The sequence below is a fragment of the Rhinoraja longicauda genome, chromosome 16, assembly GCF_053455715.1.
Source record: "Rhinoraja longicauda isolate Sanriku21f chromosome 16, sRhiLon1.1, whole genome shotgun sequence".
NCBI lineage: Eukaryota > Metazoa > Chordata > Chondrichthyes > Rajiformes > Arhynchobatidae > Rhinoraja > Rhinoraja longicauda.
The window spans coordinates 6,828,487-6,849,173 of record NC_135968.1 but is presented as its reverse complement, the minus strand read 5'-3'; the positions used below and the strand labels follow the sequence as shown (position 1 = coordinate 6,849,173).

Genomic DNA, 20,687 nt, shown 5'->3' with positions numbered 1-20,687 from the left:
TATTGAGTTCACACTCGGGGTTCCCAGTGGCACGGTGCACGCACTATAGTAGTGAGTTCACACTCAGGGTTACCAGTGGCATTTATTCACAAAATGCTGGAGTAACTCAGCAGGTCAGGCAGCATCTCAGGAGAGAAGGAATGGGTGACGTTTCGGGTCGAGACCTTTCTTCAGACTGGTTACCATTGGTATGGTACACACACACACAAACACACACGTTATTGTAGTGAGTTCACACTCGGGCTTCCCAGCGGCATGGCACACAAGAGTAGTGAGTTCACACTCGGGGTTCCCAGTGGCACGGTGCACACACTATAGTAGTGAGTTCACACTCGGGCTTCCCAGCGGCATGGTACACACGCACACACATCCTAGAACAGCCCAGGAAACAGCTAGGATTTCACGGTGTGCGTGACTGTGGACGATCAGCCATGATCACAATGAATGGCGGTGCTGGCTCGAAGGGCCAAATGGCCTCCTCCTGCACCTATCTCCCATGTAAATCAATGATTCATCGGTACAGCAGTAGTAGAGACAATAACGATTAAAAATATATATTTTTTACCAATGATAAGGCCGACCTCACAGCGCTGGTCGTCAAAGCCACAGGTCATCATGGTGCCCACCGTGTCGTTCACCACGGCCATGATGTCCACGTCATACTCCTTGGGCGGGAGAAAGGGAAGAGATCATTATTTCTCAGCCCATCAGCCTTTCTTGAGTAGTAGAATCATCGAAACATAGTTGGAGGAGTAGGCCGTTCAGCCCCTCGATCCAGCACCGCCATTCAATATGATCATGGCTGATCATCCAGAATCAGTGCCCCTTTCCTGCTTTCTCCCCATATCCCTTGATTCCGTCAGCCCCAAGAGCTAAACCTAGCTCTCTGTTAAAAACATCCAGAGAATTGGCCTCCACTGCCTTCTGTGGCAGAGAATTCCCCAGATTCACAACTCTATGGGTGGAAATGTTTTTCCTCACAGTACGGGAGTCAGGGGTCATGGGGACAAGGCAGGAGAATGGGGTTGAGAGGGAGAGATAGAATTGCAAAGTAGACTTGCTGGGCCGAATGGCCTTAGTTTAGTTTAGTTTAGAGATACAGCACGGAAACAGGCCCTTCGGCCCATCGGCAATCCCCGCATATTAACATTACCGCCACACACACGCGGGACAATTTTACATTTATAACCAAGCCAATTAACTGATAAAATCTAGAGAGATATAGAGATATATATATACAGAGATAGAGATATATATAGAGATAGAGAGAGATATATATAGAGAGATAAAGATATAGATAGAGAGAGAGGGAGGGAGATAGGGAGAGAGGGACGGAGGGGGAGAGGGAGGGAGGGGGAGAGAGGGAGAGAGAGAGGGAGGGGGAGAGGGAGGGAGAGAGAGAGGGAGGGAGAGGGGGAGTGAGGGAGAGGGTGAGAGAGAGAGGGGGAGAGAAGGGGGAGAGAGGGACGGAGAGGGAGAGAGAGAGAGAGAGAGACTTGCTAGCCTTTCTGATCATTCTCCTTTATGTCAGATTTCTAGCAAGTGCTGTGTTTTATTTTTCAGGGTTTGATCTCGTGCAGTTTTCCAGTGTGCCTTTGCACTGTGTTGTCGACGATGCAGATGAATGTGGGATCAGGACTGGTGGTGGATGCAGCAGGGAAGGAGACAGGCGCACTCCCACCACAGGGGGGAGCACTGCCGAGAGGAAGCACTCATTCACATTTAACCTCTGATGGTGCTTCCAATGTTTTATTTTTGCACTCGTTCAGTTTGCACTACAATCCTGCACCCTTCTGCTGATTAGTTTAGTTGATAGATACGGTGTGGAACAGGCCCGTGTCCGGGACGACCAGCGATCGCCCGTACGCCCGTCCCATCCCACACGCAATTAACAGAAGCCAATTAATCCACAAATCCTGCACGTCTTTGGAGTTTGGGAGGAAACCGGAGCACCCGGAGAAAACCCACGCAAGTCACAGGGTGAACGTACAAACCCCGCACTGACAGCACCCGTGGTCAGGATCGAACCCGGGCCTCTGGCGCTGTAAGGCGGCAACTCTACCGCTGCGCCACCGTGACGTTCAAAGTTACAAAGAAGGAAGGGTTACAAAGAAAATAGGTGCAGGAGGAGGCCATTTGGCCCTTCGAGCCAGCACTGCCATTCATTGTGATCATGGCTGATCATCTACAATCAGTAACCTGTGCCTGCCTTCTCCAACATACCTCTTGATTCCACTAGCCCCTCGAGCTCTATCTAACTCTCTTTTAAATTCATTCAGTGAATTGGCCTCCACTGCCTTCTGTGGCAGAGAATTCCACAAATTCACGACTCTCTGGGTGAAAAGGTTTCCTCTCACCAGTTTTAAATGGCCTCCCTTTTATTCTTAGACTGTGTCCCCTGGTTCTGGACTCCCCCAACATTGGAAACATTTTTCCTGCATCTAACTTGTCTAGTCCTTTTATAATATTATACGTCTCTATAAGATCCCCTCTCATCCTTCTAAATTCCAGTTAATACAAGCCCAGTCTTTCCAATCTTTCCTCATATGACAGTCCCTCCATCCCAGGGATTAACCTCGTGAACCTACGCTGCACTGCCTCACTAGCAAGAACGTCCTTCCTCAAATTAGGAGACCAAAACTGCACACAGTACTTCAGATATGGTCTCACCAGGGCCCTATTTAACTCCAGAAGGACTTCTTTGTTCCTGTACTCAAATCCTCTTGTTATGAAGGCCAACATGCCATTAGCTTTCTTCACTGCCTGCTGTACCTGCATGCTTACTTTCAGTGACTGGTGGACAAGAACATCAAGGTCTCGTTGCACTTCCCCTTTACCTATTCTGACACCATCGAGACAATAATCTGCCTCCTTATTTTTGCCGCCAAAGTGGATAACCTCACATTTATCTACATTATACTGCATCTGCCATGCAACCTCCTAACATCCTCTTCGCAGTTCACACTGCCACCCAGCTTTGTGTCATCCGCAAACTTTCTAGTGTTACTTCTAATTCCATCATCCAAATCATTAATGTATATTGTAAATAGTTGCGGCCCCAACACCGAGCCTTGCGGCACTCCACTCGCCACTGCCTGCCATTCTGAAAAGGACCCGTTTATTCCTACTCTTTGCTTCCTGTCTGCCAACCAATTCTCTATCCATGTCAATACCCTACCCCCAATACAATGTGCTCTAATTTTGCTCACCAACCTCCCGTGTGGGACCTTATCAAAGGCTTTCTGAAGGTTCAGATACACTACATCCACTGCCTCTCCTTCATCCATTTTACTTGTCACATCCTCAAAAAATTCCAGAACATTAGTCAAGCAGGATTTCCCCTTCATAAATCCACGCTGACTTGGACCAATCCTGTTACCGCTATCCAAATGCGCCGTTATTACCTCTTTAATAATTGACTCCAGCATCTTCCCCACCACCGATGTCAGGCTAACTGGTCTGTAATTCCCCGTTTTCTCTCTCTCTCTCTCTCCTTTCTTGAAAAAAACATTAGCTACCCTCCAATCCACAGGAGCTGATCCTGAATCTATTGGACATTGGAAAATGATCACCAATGCGTCCACTATTTCTAGAGCCACCTCCTTGAGTACCCTGGGATGCAGACCATCAGGCCCTGGGGATTTATCAGCCTTCAGTCCCATCAGTCTACCCAATACTATTTCTCGCCGAATGCAAATTTCTTTCAGTTCCTCTGTCTCCCTTGATCCTCTGTCCACTAGCACATCTGGGAGATTGCTTGTGTCTTCCTTAGTGAAGACAGATCCGAAGTACCTGTTCAACTCTTCCGCCATTTCCTTGTTACCCATAATAATTTCACCCGTTTCTGCCTTCAAGGGACCCACATTTGTCCCTAATCTTTTTCTCTTAACATATCTAAAGAAGCTTTTACTCTCCTTCTTTATATTCTTGGCCAGCTTTGCTTCGTACCTCATCTTTTCAGCCCATATTATCCTTTTTGCTATCTTCTGTTGTCCTTTGAAAGTTGCCCAATCCTCTGGCTTCCCGCCACTTTTTGCTATCTTATACATCTTTTCTTTTAGTTTTTATTCCATCTCTAACCTCCCTTGTCAGCCACGGTTGCCTCTTACTCCCCGTAGAATCTTTCTTTCTCTTTGGAATGAAATGATCCTGCATCTTCTGCATTATGCCCAGAAATTCCTGCCATTGCTGTTCCACCATCATACCTGCTAGGATCCCTTTCCATTCAACCTTGGCCAGCTCCCCTCTCATGCCTTCATAGTCCCCTTTGCTTAACTGCAACACTGACATTCCTGGTTTAACCTTCTCCCTCTCGAATTGCAGGTTAAAACTAATCATATTATGGTCACTACCTCCAAGCGGTTCCTTTACCTTGAGTTCCCTTATTAAATCTGGTTCATTGGACAACACTAAATCCAGAACTGCCTTCTCTCTGGTGGGCTCCAATACAAGCTGCTCTAAGAATCCATCTCGGAGGCACTCTACAAACTCCCTTTCTTGGGGTCCAGAACCAACTTGATTTTCCCAGTCTACCTACATATTGAAATCCCACATAATCACAGTGGCATTACCTTTGTTACATGCCAATCTTAACTCCCACTGCAACTTACACCCTCTATCCAGGTTACTGTTTGGGGGTCTGTAGATAACTCCCATTAGTGTCTTCTTACCTTTACAATTACTCAACTCTATCCACGGTGACTCTACATCGTCAGTCCCAAAGTCACCCCTCGCAAGGGACTGAATTGCATCCCTCACCAACAGAGCTACCCCACCTCCTCTGCCCACCTGCCTGTCCTTTCTATAGGACGTATAACCCTGAATATTCAGTTCCCAGTCCTGATCCTTCTGCAGCCACGTTTCTGTAATCCCCACAAAGTCATATCCACCAATCTCCAACTGAGCCTCAAGCTCATCCACTTTACTTCTTATACCTCGCGCATTCATATATAGTACTTTTAATCCTTTGCTCATCACCGCTTCTACATCAATTCCTATTCTTGCTATTGAGGGCGAGCAGCGTAGGTTTACTAGGTTAATTCCCAGAATGGCGGGATTGTCATATGTTGAAAGACTGGAGCGACTAGGCTTGTATACACTGGAATTTAGAAGGTATTTATTCAAAAAATGCTGGAGTAACTCAGCAGGTCAGGCAGCATCTCGGGAGAGAAGGAATGGGTGACGTTTCGGGTCGAGACCCTTCTTCAGAAGGATGAGAGGAGATCTTATCGAAACGTATAGGATTATTAAGGGGTTGGACACGTTAGAGGCAGGAAACATGTTCCCAATGTTGGGGGAGTCCAGAACAAGGGGCCACAGTTTAAGAATAAGGGGTAGGCCATTTAGAACTGAGATGAGGAAAAACCTTTTTCAGTCAGAGAGTTGTGAATCTGTGGAATTCTCTGCCTCAGAAGGCAGTGGAGGCCAATTCCCTGAATGCATTCAAGAGAGAGCTAGATAGAGCTCTTAAGGATAGCGGAGTCAGGGGGTATGGGGAGAAGGCAGGAACGGGGTACTGATTGAAAATGATCAGCCATGATCACATTGAATGGCAGTGCTGGCTCGAAGGGCCGAATGGCCTCCTCCTGCACCTATTGTCTATTACCTGTGGCCATTCCATCCTATTCCTTTGTGAGCTTTCTGTCCTGTTAATTCTGGGGTGTTTCTTAATTTTTCCTATACTCTCTTTCCCTTTACCTCCATCCTTGTCCATCCCATTTGAAACAGCCCCCCCCAACTATTTAGTTTTAAACCACTCGTGTAGCAGTGGCAAAGCTGCCTGCCAGAATGCTGGTCCTGTTGAGGTGCAACCCGTCCCTTTTGTACAATCCACCCGGATCCCAGTGGTCTAAGAATCTAAATCCCTGCCCCCTGCCCCAGCTCCTCAGCCACTCATTCCACTTTACAGATTCCACGCAGTGGTGCACCCACCCCTTTCTTGTCGATGGCCTTGCGCAGAAGCTTGACCACGTCCGATCCCTCCACTCCACTGGCCTTGAAACCTTTCGTCCAAGTGATCAGAATGCTCTGAAATACAGAAGCATAAACAGTTCAATTAAAGAGTCACGGCAGACGACGTGAGGGGGTAACCTGTCGGGTCACGGGGGAAACCGGAGCACCCGGAGAAAACCCACCCACACAGGTCACGGGAAGAACGTACAGACTCCGTGCAGGCGGCAACCCGTGGTCGGGCGCTGTGAGGCAGCAGCTCAACCCGCTGCGCCACCGTGCAAGCCGGCAAAGTTGAAAAGGGGCCGAGGTAATAACATTGGCGGCACGGTGGCGCAGCGGTAGAGTTGCTGCCTTACAGCGAATGCGGTGCCGGAGACCCGGGTTCGATCCCGACTACGGGCGCCGTCTGTACGGAGTTTGTACGTTCTCCCCGTGACCTGCGTGGGTTTTCTCCGAGATCTTCGGTTTCCTCCCACACTCCAAAGACGTACAGGTATGTAGGTAAATTGGCTGGGCAAATGTAAAAGTTGTCCCTAGGGTGTGTAGGATAGTGTTAATGTGTGGGGATCGCTGGGCGGCCCGGACCCGGTGGGCCGAAGGGCCTGTTTCCGCGCTGTATCTCTAAATCTAAAAATAACGCTAGGCAGCACGGCGGTGCAGCGGTGGAGTTGCTGCCATACAGCGCCATAGACCCGCGTACGATCCTCACTTGTCAGCACGTTCTCCCCGTGGCCTGAGTGGGTTTCCTCCGGGATCTTCGGTTTCCTCCCACACTCCAAAGACGTACGGGTTTGCAGGTTACACTTGGCTTGGTACAAATGTGTAAAAAGTCCCCAGTGTGTGTAGGATAGATAGTGTTAATGTGCGGGGATCGCTGGTCGGCGCGGAATCGGTGGGCCGAAGGGCCTGTAGAGCTAAACTAAACTAGTTTTTAAAATGTTTTTAAATAAGCAAATGAAGCCTCTCTTGGTCCTAATAAAGGGGTAGGCCATTTAGAACGGAGATGAGAAAAAACTTTTTCAGTCAAAGAGTTGTGAATCTGTGGAATTCTCTGCCTCAGAAGGCAGTGGAGGCCAATTCTCTGAATGCATTCAACAGAGAGCTAGATAGAGCTCTTAAGGATAGCGGAGTCAGGGGGTATGGGGAGAAGGCAGGAACGTGGTACTGATTGAGAATGATCAGCCATGATCACATTGAATGGTGGTGCTGGCTCGAAGGGCCGAATGGCCCCCTCCTGCACCTATTGTCTATTGTCTAATATAATGTGGTAGTGCTGGCATTGTGGATGCCCTTTGTCTGGAGACGGCTGTTAGCCAAGGGATTGCAATATCAAAAGTGCACCGGGTACAGTGGTCCCTGGTCTAACAATCTGACACTTACCAGGTGCCCTCTAGATAGCCATTTGAGTGTTTAGCCTGAATGATTCCAGGAATGTGTGGGTTGGAAACAGGGAGGCAATGCGGGGGCTCTGTGAGGGGCTGGTCAGGCAGCACCGTGAGCAAATTTGGGCCCCATGTCTGAGGAAGGACGTGCTGGCTCTGGAGAGGGTCCAGAGGAGGTTGACAAGAATGATTCCAGGAATGAGAGGGTTTAGCATACGATGAGCGCTGGACAGCGTTTTTGACAGCACTGGGCCTCGACTCGCTGGAGTTTAGAAGGTCGAGGGGGGGGGGGGGGGGACCTCATTGAAACTCACAGAATAATGAAAGGCATCGACAGAGTGGATGTGGAGAGGACGTTTCCACTGGTGGGAGAGTCCAGGACCAGATGTCACAGCCTCAGAATTAAAGGACGCTCTTTCAGAAAGAAGGCGAGGAGGAATTTCTCTACTCCTGCACCTATTGTCTATTGGGGGTAGGAGGGAGAGGTGGAGGGAGAGGTGGAGGGGGGGTGCTGCACCAATGCAGGAGAGGTTTGGGCCCAACGGGTCCACTTGGTCTAGTTGACTAATATTGTTCTCTGAAATGAATTTTGTGCCACATATATAGTTTGTCATTGGGTTAATTGCCTAAACTGACCAGCTTTCATCAATCTAAATTTGGTTTAGTTTACAGATCCAGCGTGGCGACAGGCCCTTCGGGCTTTCTAATCCGTGCCGGCCACCAATCACGCTGTACACCAGCAGTATCCTTTACACTGGGGACAATTTACAATCTTTGCCGAAGCCAATTAACCTACAAACCTGCGCGTCTTTGGAGCGTGGGAGGAAACCGCAGCGCCCGGGAAAAATACCCCCACACATGGTCACAGGGAGAACAGCAGCCTCGGTCGGGATCAAACTCGGATCCCTTTAAGATTCACTGAAGGACGCAGCACGGAAACAGGCCCCTCGGCCACCGAGCCCACGCCGACCACCCATTCTCACCTGTTCTGAAGAAAGATTAAAGCAAAATTAGAGCACATGGTATTGGGGGTAGGGTACTGACATGGATAGAAAATTGGTTGACAGACAGAAAGCAAAGAGTGGGGATAAATGGGTCCCTTTCAGAATGGCAGGCAGTGACTAGTGGGGTACCGCAAGGCTCGGTGCTGGGACCGCAGCTATTTACAATATACATTAATGACTTGGATGAAGGGATTAAAAGTACCATTAGCAAATTTGCAGATGATACAAAGCTGGGTGGTAGTGTGAACTGTGAGGAAGATGCTATGAGGTTGCAGGGTGACTTGGACAGGTTGTGTGAGTGGGCGGATGCATGGCAGATGCAGTTTAATGTGGATAAGTGTGAGGTTATCCACTTTGGTGGTAAGAATAAGAAGGCAGATTATTATCTGAATGGTGTCAAGTTAGGAAAAGGGGACGTACAACGAGATCTGGGTGTCCTAGTGCATCAGTCACTGAAAGGAAGCATGCAGGTACAGCAGGCAGTGAAGAAAGCCAATGGAATGTTGGCCTTCATAACGAGAGGAGTTGAGTATAGGAGCAAAGAGGTCCTTCTGCAGTTGTACAGGGCCCTAGTGAGACCGCACCTAGAGTACTGTGTGCAGTTTTGGTCTCCAAATTTGAGGAAGGATATTCTTGCTATTGAGGGCATGCAGCGTAGGTTTACTAGGTTAATTCCCGGAATGGCGGGACTATCGTATGTTGAAAGACTGGAGCGGGTAGGCTTGTATACACTGGAATTTAGAAGAATGAGAGGGGATCTTATCGAAACATAAGATTATTAAGGGGTTGGACACGTTAGAGGCAGGAAACATGTTCCCAATGTTGGGGGAGTCCAGAACCAGGGGCCACAGTTTAAGAATAAGGGGTAGGCCATTTAGAACGGAGATGAAGAAAAACTTTTTCAGTCAGAGAGTTGTAAATCTGTGGAATTCACTGCCTCAGAAAGCAGTGGAGGCCAATTCTCTGAATGCATTCAAGAGAGAGCTAGATAGAGTTCTTAAGGATAGCGGAGTCAGTGGGTATGGGGAGAAGGCAGGAACGGGGTACTGATTGGGAATGATCAGCCATGATCACATTGAATGGTGGTGCTGGCTCGAAGGGCCGAATGGCCTCCTCCTATTGTCTATTGTCTGGATCCCGTCTCGAAACGTCACCCGTCCTTTTTCTCCAGAGTCGCTGGCTGACCCCAGCATTGGGAGAGAGCCTAGGCACCGGAGCGTTCAGAAACGCTCAGGCAGCCAGTGTAGCCTCTCTCTCCGAAGGCTTACATTTACACACCTTTTATACCCTAAATACATGTGCCAGTATTTTTCCATCACTGCCTTATATGGCAAGTTTACAATGCCCTATAAATAAATCTTTATGTGTCTTTCGGGACCTCCGTGTCCGTCGTGTCCATCGTGACCTACGTGTCCTCTTCTTTCTTGGGAATAAAGGGCAGTCCCAGTGGCAATATAGACAATAGGGTGCAGGAGGAGGCCATTCGGCCCTTCGAGCCAGCACCGCCATTCAATGTGATCATGGCTGATCATTCTCAATCAGTACCCCGTTCCTGCCTTCTCCCCATACCCCCTGACTCCGCTATCCTTAAGAGCTCTATCCAGCTCTCTCTTGAATGCATTCAGAGAATTGGCCTCCACTGCCTTCTGAGGCAGAGAATTCCACAGATTCACAACTCTCTGACTGAAAAAGGTCAGAGAGTTCTTCTTAACACTGCAAAGCTTCGAACGCCGCCAGTTGCTGATATCAGAGGATGTGATCAGCGATAGGCTTCCACGCTGACAAACAGGATGCCCCAGCGATATAATCGAGCTGGAACCTTTACACTCCTGCAATAAAACCCACATAGCTGCATGCCTAATGTTAAACCCGTACATCCCCAACCCAAGCTAACGGGGGGGCCGGGTTCCCACTCACCTCGTCCACCTTGCTCTGTCTGCAGGGGAAGGAGAAGGTGAAGCCCAGAGGAAGCTTCTTGTCTTTGATCCCCTGCTTCTCCATGAAGTCGCCCAGGCATTCAGCGACGTGCTCAAAAAGCTGCAGGGGGGGGGCAAAGAGTTAGAGGCGGGGGTTAGTCCGGTGGCTGGTCCGCACGCTGCAAAAGCCTTTCACTGTACCTCGGCACAAAGCGTGACAAAAAGCCGGGCTCAACTGCAGGAGACAATCTCCCTCCGAAAGGTCATCCTTTCCTTCCATCATGTCCCGCTGAGTTACCTCAGCGTTTGTGATGTGTCCAAGAGAGAGTTAGATGGAGCTCTTAGAGCTAATGGAATCAAGTGGAGAGAGACGGGGCACTGATTTTGGGTGATCAACCATGATCATATTGAATGGCGGTGCTGGCCCGGAAGGGCCGAACGGCCTACTCCTGCACCTATTTTCTATGTTTCTATGTATGTGTCTATCTTCGACGTTAACCAGCATCTGCAAATCCTTCCTGCTCATGTTAAAACCCAGCCTTGACGCAATTCCATTTAAACCTCACGCTGCCTCGGCAAGGCCAGCAGCACGATCAAGGACGAGTCGCACCCTGGCCACTCCCTCTTCTCCCCCTCTCCCGTCAGGCAAGAGGCACAGAAGTGTGACAACGCACACCTCCAGATTCAGGGTCAGTTTCTTCCCCGCTGTTATCAGGCAACTGAACCATCCTACCAGAACCAGAGAGCACTGCTTGACTACTATCTACCTCATTGGTGACCCCAGCACTATAGATAGTTCCAAACTTTAGATAGCACCAAACTTTAGATCGTTCCTCTGTCCCTCTCTTCCCCTCCCCCTTCCAAGATCTCCCACTGTCTTCCCGTCTCCACCTATATCCTTCCTTTGTCCCGCCCCCCCCCCTGACATCAGTCTGAAGAAGGGTCTCGACCCGAAACGTCGCCCATTCCTTCTCTCCTGAGATGCTGCCTGACCTGCTGAGTTACTCCAGCATTTTGTGAATAAATACCTTCGATTTGTACCAGCATCTGCAGTTATTTTCTTACACTGTCCTTGATCGGACATTACTGGTTTTACCTTGCACTAAACGTTACTCACGCTTCATCATGTATCAGTACAGCGTGGATGGCTCGATTGTAATCATGTATTGTCTTCCTGCCAACTGACGAGCACTCGACAAAGGTTTTTTGCTGTACCTCAGCACAAATGACAATGAACTAAATTAAACGCTGGAGTCACTCAGCAGGTCAGGCAGCGTCTCTGGAGAACAGGGACAGGTGATTTTTCAGGTTGGGACCCTTCTTGTGGACTAATTGTGGTGATTGGGGGTGGGGGGGAGAAAGCCGGAAGAGAGGAGAGACTGACAACTCAGTCTGAAGAAGGGTCTCGACCCAAAACGTCACCCAAAACGTCATCTTTATTAGCACAGGTGTCAGAGGTTATGGGGCGAAGGCAGGTGAATAGGGAGAGGAGGGAGAGTTAGGTCAGCCAGGATTGAATGGCGGAGTGGACTTGATGGGCCGAATGGCCTAATTCTACTCCTATGCCTTATGACCTAATGACTTCCAGAATGTTCTCTGGTTCTTGCTTCCCCTACTCTGGGTAAAAGACGCAGTGCATCTACCCGATCTGTTCCCTTCATGATCTTAAGCACCTCCACAAGATCACCCCTCATCCTCCTGCGCTCCAAGGAATAAAGCCCTTTGCCTGCCCAACCTCTCCCGATGGGTCAGGCACTCAAGTCTTGGCAAAATCCTCGTGAATCTTCCCTGCGCCCTTTCCAGCGTGAGGACACCATTCCCACGGCCCGGGTAATAGAACTACGCACAACGCCCCAAAGTGTGGTCTCATCAACATCTTGCCCCGAATGTAACACGACTGTGGAAATAGAGAACAGCAGATGCTGCTTTATGCCAACGGTCGACACCCAAAGGACATGTGACCTTTTGGGTCGAGACCCTTCCTCAGTCTGAAGAAGGCCTCCGACGTGAAAGGGCGGACACCCACCCCTTTTCTCCAGAGATGCTGCCTGACCCGCAGAGTTACTCCAGCACTTTGTGTCTATCTTATCACGTGACAGTACATGGAATGCGAAGCCGGAGTCCAGGCCGAAGAAAGGACTCAACTCGAAACGCCATCACCCACCCCTTTTCTCCAGAGATGCTGCCTGGCCCACTGATTTACAGCAGCTACTTGTGCCTCACGGCAGAATTGAGAGTGTGGACCTATAGTTTAGAGTTTGGAGATGCAGCGCGGACACAGGCCCATCGGCCCACCGACCAGCGACCCCCCCGCACATTAACACTATCCTACACACAGTGGGGACAATTCTACAATTAATCCAAACCAATTAACCTACAAACCTGTGCGTCTTTGGAGTGCGGGAGGAAATGGAAGATCTCGGAGAACACCCACGCAGGTCACGTGGGGAACGTACAGACTCTGTACTGTCAAGCACCCGTGGTCAGGATCGAACCCGGGTCTCCGGCGCTGTAAGGTTGTAGCTCTACCGCTGCGCCACCGTGCCACCCGGATACAGGCCCTTCGGCCCACAATGTCCATGCTGAACCTAATTCCAAGTCAAATTCCTATAGCTGAGAGATACAGAGTGAAGACAGTAGTCAAGATCGAACCCAGGTCCCGGGCGCCGTAAGGCAGCAACTCTACCGCTGCGCCACCATTTTAATTCCATCCGCCGATCTCTGCCCCACTTCTCTCATTGACCCAGACCAGATCAGATCCTCTCGCAAAACTCCGATAGTCTTCCTCGCCATCCCTCACACCTGGCGGCACGGTGGCGCAGCGGTAGAGTTGCTGCCTTACAGCGAATGCAGCGCCGGAGACCCAGGTTCGATCCCGACTACGGGCGCCGTCTGTACGGAGTTTGTACGTTCTCCCGGTGACCTGCGTGGGTTTTCTCCGAGATCTTCGGTTTCCTCCCACACTCCAAAGACGTGCAGGTATGTGGGTTAATTGACCGGGTAATATGTACAAAAAAATTCTCCCTAGTGTGCGTGTAGGATAGTGTTAGCGTGCGGGGATCGTTGGGCGGCGCGGACCCGGTGGGCCGAAGGGCCTGTTTCCGCGCTGTATCTCTAAATCTAAAAATCTAGAAATCAACCGAGATTGGCGTCATCTGCGACGTTTTACTCCCCTTTCTTTCAGCGACAAGAACTTTCAAAGGAATAAAAGTGAATGAAATGAACAAAGAGACAGCATACCCTCGAGCCGCTGCCATGCATGATGTCCTCTGGCGTGGAGTAGATCTGCGATTCCATCTCCACCTTCTGCTGCCGTTCGTGGGACACCTTCACACGGAGGATTCGAAAGTTGGACCCACCCAAATCCAGAGCAAGGAAGTCGCCCTTCTCTGTGGTAAAGATCAGGAGAGAAGGCGAGCGTTTAGTTTCAATTGCTGGAGGAACTCGGCCGGTCAGGGAGGGGATGGACAGGCGATGTTTTGGGGTCGGGACCCTTCCTCAGACACCTTATCTTTTCAATGCAAGAAAATAACTGCAGATGCTGGTCACAGATCGAAGGTATTTATTCACAAAATGCTGGAGTAATGCATTCAAGAGAGAGCTGGATAGAGCACTTAAGGATAGCGGAGTCAGGGGGTATGGGGAGAAGGCAGGAACGGGGCACTGATTGAGAATGATCAGCCATGATCACATTGAATGGCGGTGCTGGCTCAAAGGGCCGAATGGCCTCCTCCTGCACCTATTGTCTATTGTAACTCAGCAGGTCAGGCAGCATCTCAGGAGAGAAGGAATGGGTGACGTTTTGGGTCGAGACCCTTCTTCAGACTCAGTCTGAAGAAGGGTCTCGACCCGAAACGTCACCCATTCCTTCTCTCCTGAGATGCTGCCTGACCTGCTGAGTTACTCCATTATTTTGTGCATAAATACCTTATCTTTTTAAGGCCAGGCCACCACTTTTTCAGGTAACGCGGATAGTTATTTACGGTTAATGGAAGGATTTAAATTTTATTTAATTTGTTGTAGTTTCGCTTAGAGACACAACGCGGAAACAGGGACTTGGGCCCGAGTCCACGGGGACCAGCGATCCTCGCACATTAACACTACACTACACACGCTAGGGACAGTTTACACTTGCACCAAGCACACACACCCAAGCCGATTAACCTACAGACCTGCGCGTCTTTGGAGTGCGGGAGGAGATCGAAGATCTCGGAGAAAGCCCACGCGGGTCACGGGGAGAACGTACAAACTCCGTACAGACAGCGCCTGCAGTCGGGATGGAACCGGGGTCTCTGGCGCTGCAAGCGCTGTAAGGCAGCAACTCTACCGCTGCGCCCCGGTAGCTCTCTCATTTCCGCAACGGACCTAAAACGCCGAATCTCATCGACCTGCAATTTCTTTTCAACAAAAAGCTTCCTTGCAACAGCAATGTCGACGGAATCAAGAAAACTGACGGATAAACGAGATCGCTAAGTACAAAGTGCCGGAGGAACTCAGAGGATCAGGCAGTGTCTCTGGAGAGAAGAAATGGGCGGCATTTCGGGGCGAGACCTTTTATTCAGACGGGGAAAAAAGCAGTCTTGCAACAACAAAAAAAGGTTGTTCTTTTACGTGACCTCCCTTCGGTAATTGATATCATTATCGCTTAGTTTCACCACAGGTGGCCAATGAAGTGGACGAGCAATTACCTCCGTGAAGAAACATAGAACTGGCTGATACACAAAAGGACACAAAGTGCTGGAGTAACTCAGTGGGTCAGGCAGCAGCATCTCTGGAGAACATGGATGGGTGACGTGGCAGGTCAGGAACCTTCTTCAGACATGCAATGGTACTCATTAAACAATGACTTTTGTGCTTTTAGCTTGCAGGAACAAAATAAACTGTGGTATTCACAAAATGCTGGAGTAACTCAGCAGGTCAGGCAGCATCTGGGAGAGAAGGAATGGGTGACTTTTTCGGGTCGAGACCCTTCTTCGGTCTGAAGAAGGGTCTCGACCCGAAACGTCACCCATTCCTTCTCTCCCAAATGCTGCTTGACCTGCTGAGTTACTCCAGCATTTTGTGATACCTTCGACTTGTACCAGCATCTGCAGTTATTTTCCTGATAAGGTGGCGGTGGCGCAGCGGTAGAGTTGCTGCCTTACAGCGAATGCAGCGCCGGAGACTCAGGTTCGATCCTGACCACGGGCGCTGTACTGTTCGGAGTTTGTACGTTCTCCCCGTGACCTGCGTGGGTTTTCTCCGAGATCTTCGGTTTCCTCCCACACTCCAAAGACGTACAGGTATGTAGGTTAATTGGCTGGGCAAATGTCCCTAGTGGGTGTAGGATAGTGTTAATGTGCGGGGATCGCTGGGCGGCGCGGACCTGTTGGGCCGAAGGGCCTGTTTCCGCGCTGTATCTCTAAATCTAAATCTCCCAGATGCTGCCCGGCCTGCTGTGTTACTCCAGCACTTTGTGATACCTTCGATTTGTACCAGCATCTGCAGTTATTTTCCTAAATAAACTGTGGCGATTCACACAGAGGGTGGTGGGTGCATGGAATGAACTGCCAGAGGAGGTAGTTGAGACTGGGACTGTCCCAACGTTTAAGCAACAGTTAGACAGGTACGTGGATGGGACAGGTTCAGAGGGTTATGGGCCAAACGCAGGCAGGTGGGACCAGTGTGGCTGGGACATGTTGGCCGGCACGGGAAAGTTGGGCCGAAGGGCCTGCTTCCACGCTATACGTCTCCATGATTAAAAAAAAGACCTTAATTTCTGAAAATCCTGCCAGTTAAAAAATAACATTGCTGTTGTGAGTCAGAGTTGCTGCCTCACAGCGAATGCAGCGCCGGAGACTCAGGTTCGATCCCGTCTACGGGTGCTGTCTGTACGGAGTTTGTACGTTCTCCCCGTGACCTGCGTGGGTTTTCCCCGTGACCTGCGTGTGTAGGATAGTGTTAATGTGCGGGGATCGCTGGTCGGCACGGACCCAATGGGCCGAAGGGCCTGTTTCCGCGCTGTATCTGTAAACATCTGCAGTTTCCATGGTCTCTAATTTTGAGGTTTATTGGCCAGCAGTTCCAAAGCTAGAGTTTCTCAATCGTATTTTTTAATAAATCCCACCCCCATCCCCCGAATTTAACCTGAATATCTGAGTGTAAAATTGTCCTGAGCATTTAGGGGTGGCACAGTAACGCAGCTGCAGAGTTGCTGGCATACAGCGTCAGGGGCCCGGGTTCGATCCCGACCACGGGCGCTGTCTGTGTGGAGTTTGTACGTTCTTCCCCTAGTGGCCCTCATGGGCTTTCCCCGGGTGCTCCGGTTTCCTCCCACACTCCAAAGGCGTAAAGGTTTGCAGGTTAATTGGCTTCAGCAAGATTGTAAATTGTGCCTAGTGTGTGGAGTTAGACAAGACAATTGGTGCAGGAGGAGGCCATTCGGCCCTTCGAGCCAGCAGCGCCATTCAATGTGATCAAGGCTGATCATTCTCAATCAGCACCCCGTTCCTGCCTGCTCCCCATACCCCCTGACTCCGCTATCCTTAAGAGCTCTATCTAGCTCTCTCTTGAATGCATTCAGAGAATTGGCCTCCACTGCCTTCTGAGGCAGAGAATTCCACAGATTCACAACTCTCTGACTGAAAAAGTTTTTCCTCATCTCCGTTCTAAATGGCCTACCCCTTATTCTTAAACTGTGGCCCCTTGTTCTGGACTCCCCCCAACATTGGGAACATGCATCCTGCCTCTAACGTGTCCAACCCCTTAACAATCGTATACGTTAGCGGTGGTGTGCGGGGAGTCTGGGCCGGAACAATAGTGTAAGTGTGCAGCGACCGCTGGCTGGCACGGACTCAGTGGGCCGAAGGGCCTGCTTTGCAAGCTGTATCTCCAAACTAAGCTAAAAATATCCCAGGACGTGACACAAAAAGCTGGAGTAACTCAGCGGGGCCAGGCAGCGTCTCCGGAGAGAAGGATTGGGAGACGTTTCAGGCCGAGACCCTTCTTCAGCGTGGAAAAATACGGCAGTGCCCCACGTACAATAAAAGATTATTCTGGGTGCAACATGTCATGAATCAAATGCAAAGTCTTGCCTCCCTCAGTGGCGACAGCTTCTGGCTCATCTCCAACAACGTGACTGTGCTAAAAGCAGATGGCTGATAAAACACACACCAGAGCAAGGGACTGCATTTAGCACTCAGGAGAGCCTGGCAACATTATCTGCAGCAGCGACTGCAAAGGGCAAGTGTTACGGTTATTAATTTGACAGCCCACTCCAAGAAGCTCTCGACAGCGGTAATTTTAATGGCATTAACAGTCGGGGGAATGAAGGAGAACAAACAGAGCGATGCTTGCCCTCTGCAAAGCTCCGCCGAACCGGCCTGTCATCCAGTCTTTAAGAGCCACGGGGTCACAGAGGTCAGCAGAAGGCGGCACGGTGGCGCAGCGGTAGAGTTGCTGCCTCACAGCGCTGTCAGCACCAGAGACCCGGCTCCGATCCCGACTTGGGGCGCTTGTCTGTACGGGGCTTGTACGTTTCCCCCCCCCCCCCCCCCCCATGACCGCGTGGGTTTTCTCCAAGAGAAGGTTCCCCCCTCCAACTATCAAAAGACAGACTTGGTGGGCCGAAGGGCCTGTTTCCACGCTGCACCTCTAAAACTAAACTAAACTAAACTAGAAGGGTCTCGACCCGAAACGTCATCCGTTCCTTATCTCCAGAGATGCTGCTTGTTGAAAGACTGGAGCGATTAGGCTTGTATACACTGGAATTTAGAAGGATGAGAGGAGATCTTATCGAAACGTATAAGATTATTAAGGGGTTGGACACGTGAAAGGGGCAGGAAGCATGTTCCCAATGTTGGGGGGAGTCCAGAACCAGGGGCCACAGTTTAAGAATAAGGGGCAGGCCATTTAGAACGGAGATGAGGAAAAACTTTTTCAGTCAGAGAGTTGTGAATGTGGAATTCTCGGCCTCAGAAGGCAGTGGAGGCCAATTCTCTGAATGCATTCAAGAGAGAGCTAGATAGAGCTCTTAAGGATAGCGGAGTCAGGGGGTACGGGGAGAAGGCAGGAACGGGGTACTGATTGAGAATGATCAGCCATGCTCACATTGAATGGCGGTGCTGGCTCAAAGGGCCGAATGGCCTCCTCCTGCACCTATTGTCTATTGACCGAGTGGGAACCGTGAAGGTTCCCCCTCCAACTCTCCAAAGACAGACTCGGTGGGCCGAAGGGCCTGTTTCCATGCTGTATCTCTAAAACTAAACTAAACTGAACTAGAAGGGTCTCGACCCGAAACGTCATCCATTCCTTATCTCCAGAGATGCTGCCTGTCCCACTTACTCCGGCATTTTGTGTCTATTATCCACAGTGGAAACTGGCTCTTCGTCCCTACTTGCCCAACATTTTCCTGGTTACACCAGTCCCACCTGCCTGCATTTGGTCCATATAAAAACATAGAGAAATAGGTGCAGGAGTAGGCCATTCGGCCCTTCGAGCCAGCACCGCCATTCAATATGATCATGGCTGATCATCTAAAATCAGTGCCCCGTTCCTGCCTTTTCCCCATACCCCCTGACTCCGCTATCCTTAAGAGCTCTATCTAGCTCTCTCTTGAATGCATTCATAGAATTGGCCTCCACTGCCTTCTGTGGCAGAGAATTCCACAGATTCACAACTCTTTGGGTGAAATTGTTTTTCCTCATCCCAGTCCTAAATGGCCTGCCCCATATTCTTAATCTGTGATCCCTGGTTCTGGACTCCCCCCAACATCGGGAGCATGTTTCCTGCATCTAGCCTGTCCAATCCTTTAAGAAATTTATGTTTCTATAAGATCCCCTCTCATTCTTCTAAATTCCAGTGAATACAAGCCCATTCGACCCATTCTTTTATTTGTCAGTCCCGCCATCCCGGGAATTAACCTGGTCAACCTACGTTGCACTCCCTCAATAGCAATAACGTCCTTCCTCAAATGAGGAGACCAAAATTGACAATTCAATAGACAATAGGTGCACGAGGAGGCCATTCAGCCCTTCGAGCTAGCACCGCCATTCAATGTGATCATGGCTGATCATTCTCAATCATTACCCCGTTCCTGCCTTCTCCCCATACCCCCTGACTCCGCTATCCTTAAGAGCTCTATCTAGCTCTCTCTTGAATGCATTCAGAGAATTGGCCTCCACTGCCTTCTGAGGTAGAGAATTCCACAGATTTACAGCTCTCTGACTGAAAACGTTTTTTCTCATCTCAGTTCTAAATGGCCTACCCCTTATTCTTAAACTGTGGCCCCTTGTTCTGGACTCCCCCAACATTGGGAACATGTTTCCTGCCTCGAACGTGTCCAACCCCTTAATAATCTTATACGTTTCGATAAGATCCCCTCTCATCCTTTTAAATTCCAGTGTATACAAGCCTAGCCGCTCCAGTCTTTCAACATACGACAGTCCCGCCATTCCGGGAATTAACCTACGCTGCACGCCCTCAATAGCAAGAACATCCTTCCTCAAATTTGGAGACCAAAACTGCACACAGTACTCCAGGTGCGGTCTCACTAGGGCCCTGTACAACTGCAGAAGGACCTCTTTGCTCCTATACTCAACTCCTCTAGTTATGAAGACCAACATTCCATTGGATGTTCCCACCATTCCTGGTGAACCTGCGTTGCACTCCCTCAATAGCAAATAACGTCCTTCCTCAAATGAGGAGACCAAACTTGACAATTCGGGTGCAGACTGACAATAGACAATAGACAATAGACAATAGGTGCAGGAGGAGGCCATTCAGCCCTTCGAGCCAGCACCGCCATTCAATGCGATCATGGCTGATCACTCTCATCTCACCTGCATCTCACTGCATCTCACCTGATCCATCGGGAGTCGATCGGACGAAGGTGGGCAACATTTTGACCGTTGCCGTGGGGTTGGTGTCCCGTGCGAGTCCCTTCTCCATCTCGGTCCTGAAACGGGCCATGACATCTTGGAGCGTATCATCGCTCAGCCGCGCAGCGTAGAGGTACTTGTCGATCTGTCGGAAGCAATGACAACCTTGAGTCAACTCACCCAACAGCTCCAGAATCGTTGCTGAACACGCCGCGTTTATCCCCCTCGTCGGCTCCAGGAGCAGAATGAGGCCATTCGGCCCATCACGCCTACTGCGCCATTCAATCATGGCTGATCTATCTCTCCCTCCTAACCCCATTCCTCCCCATAACCCCTGACACCCGTACGAATCAAGAATCCGTCAATCTCCGCCTTAAAAATGTCCACTGACTTGGCCTCCACAGCATTCTGTGGCAATGAATTCCACAGATTCACCACCCTGACTAAAGAAATTCCTCCTCGTCTCCTTGCTAAAGGTACGTCCTTTAATTCTGAGGCTGTGTCGTCTAGTCCTAGACTCTCCCACTAGTGGAAACATCCTCTCCACATCCACTCTATCCAGGCCTTTCACTATTT

The 20,687-nt window shown here is 50.0% G+C and overlaps 1 protein-coding gene across 1 annotated transcript in view; it reads right to left on the bottom strand.

The window, feature by feature from the left end:
* hk1 (hexokinase 1) overlaps positions 1-20,252 on the bottom strand; it is a 59,535-nt gene extending 39,283 nt beyond the window's left edge. The window contains exons 1-5 of the mRNA XM_078413119.1: positions 20,094-20,252; positions 13,495-13,643; positions 10,256-10,375; positions 5,932-6,027; positions 566-665 (exon numbers count right to left, since the gene is read on the bottom strand). Of these exons, the coding sequence (XP_078269245.1) occupies positions 566-665; positions 5,932-6,027; positions 10,256-10,375; positions 13,495-13,643; positions 20,094-20,202 (574 nt within the window). The 5' untranslated portion in view covers positions 20,203-20,252. The remainder of the gene's footprint in view (positions 1-565; positions 666-5,931; positions 6,028-10,255; positions 10,376-13,494; positions 13,644-20,093) is intronic.
* Positions 20,253-20,687: the final 435 nt, after the last annotated feature.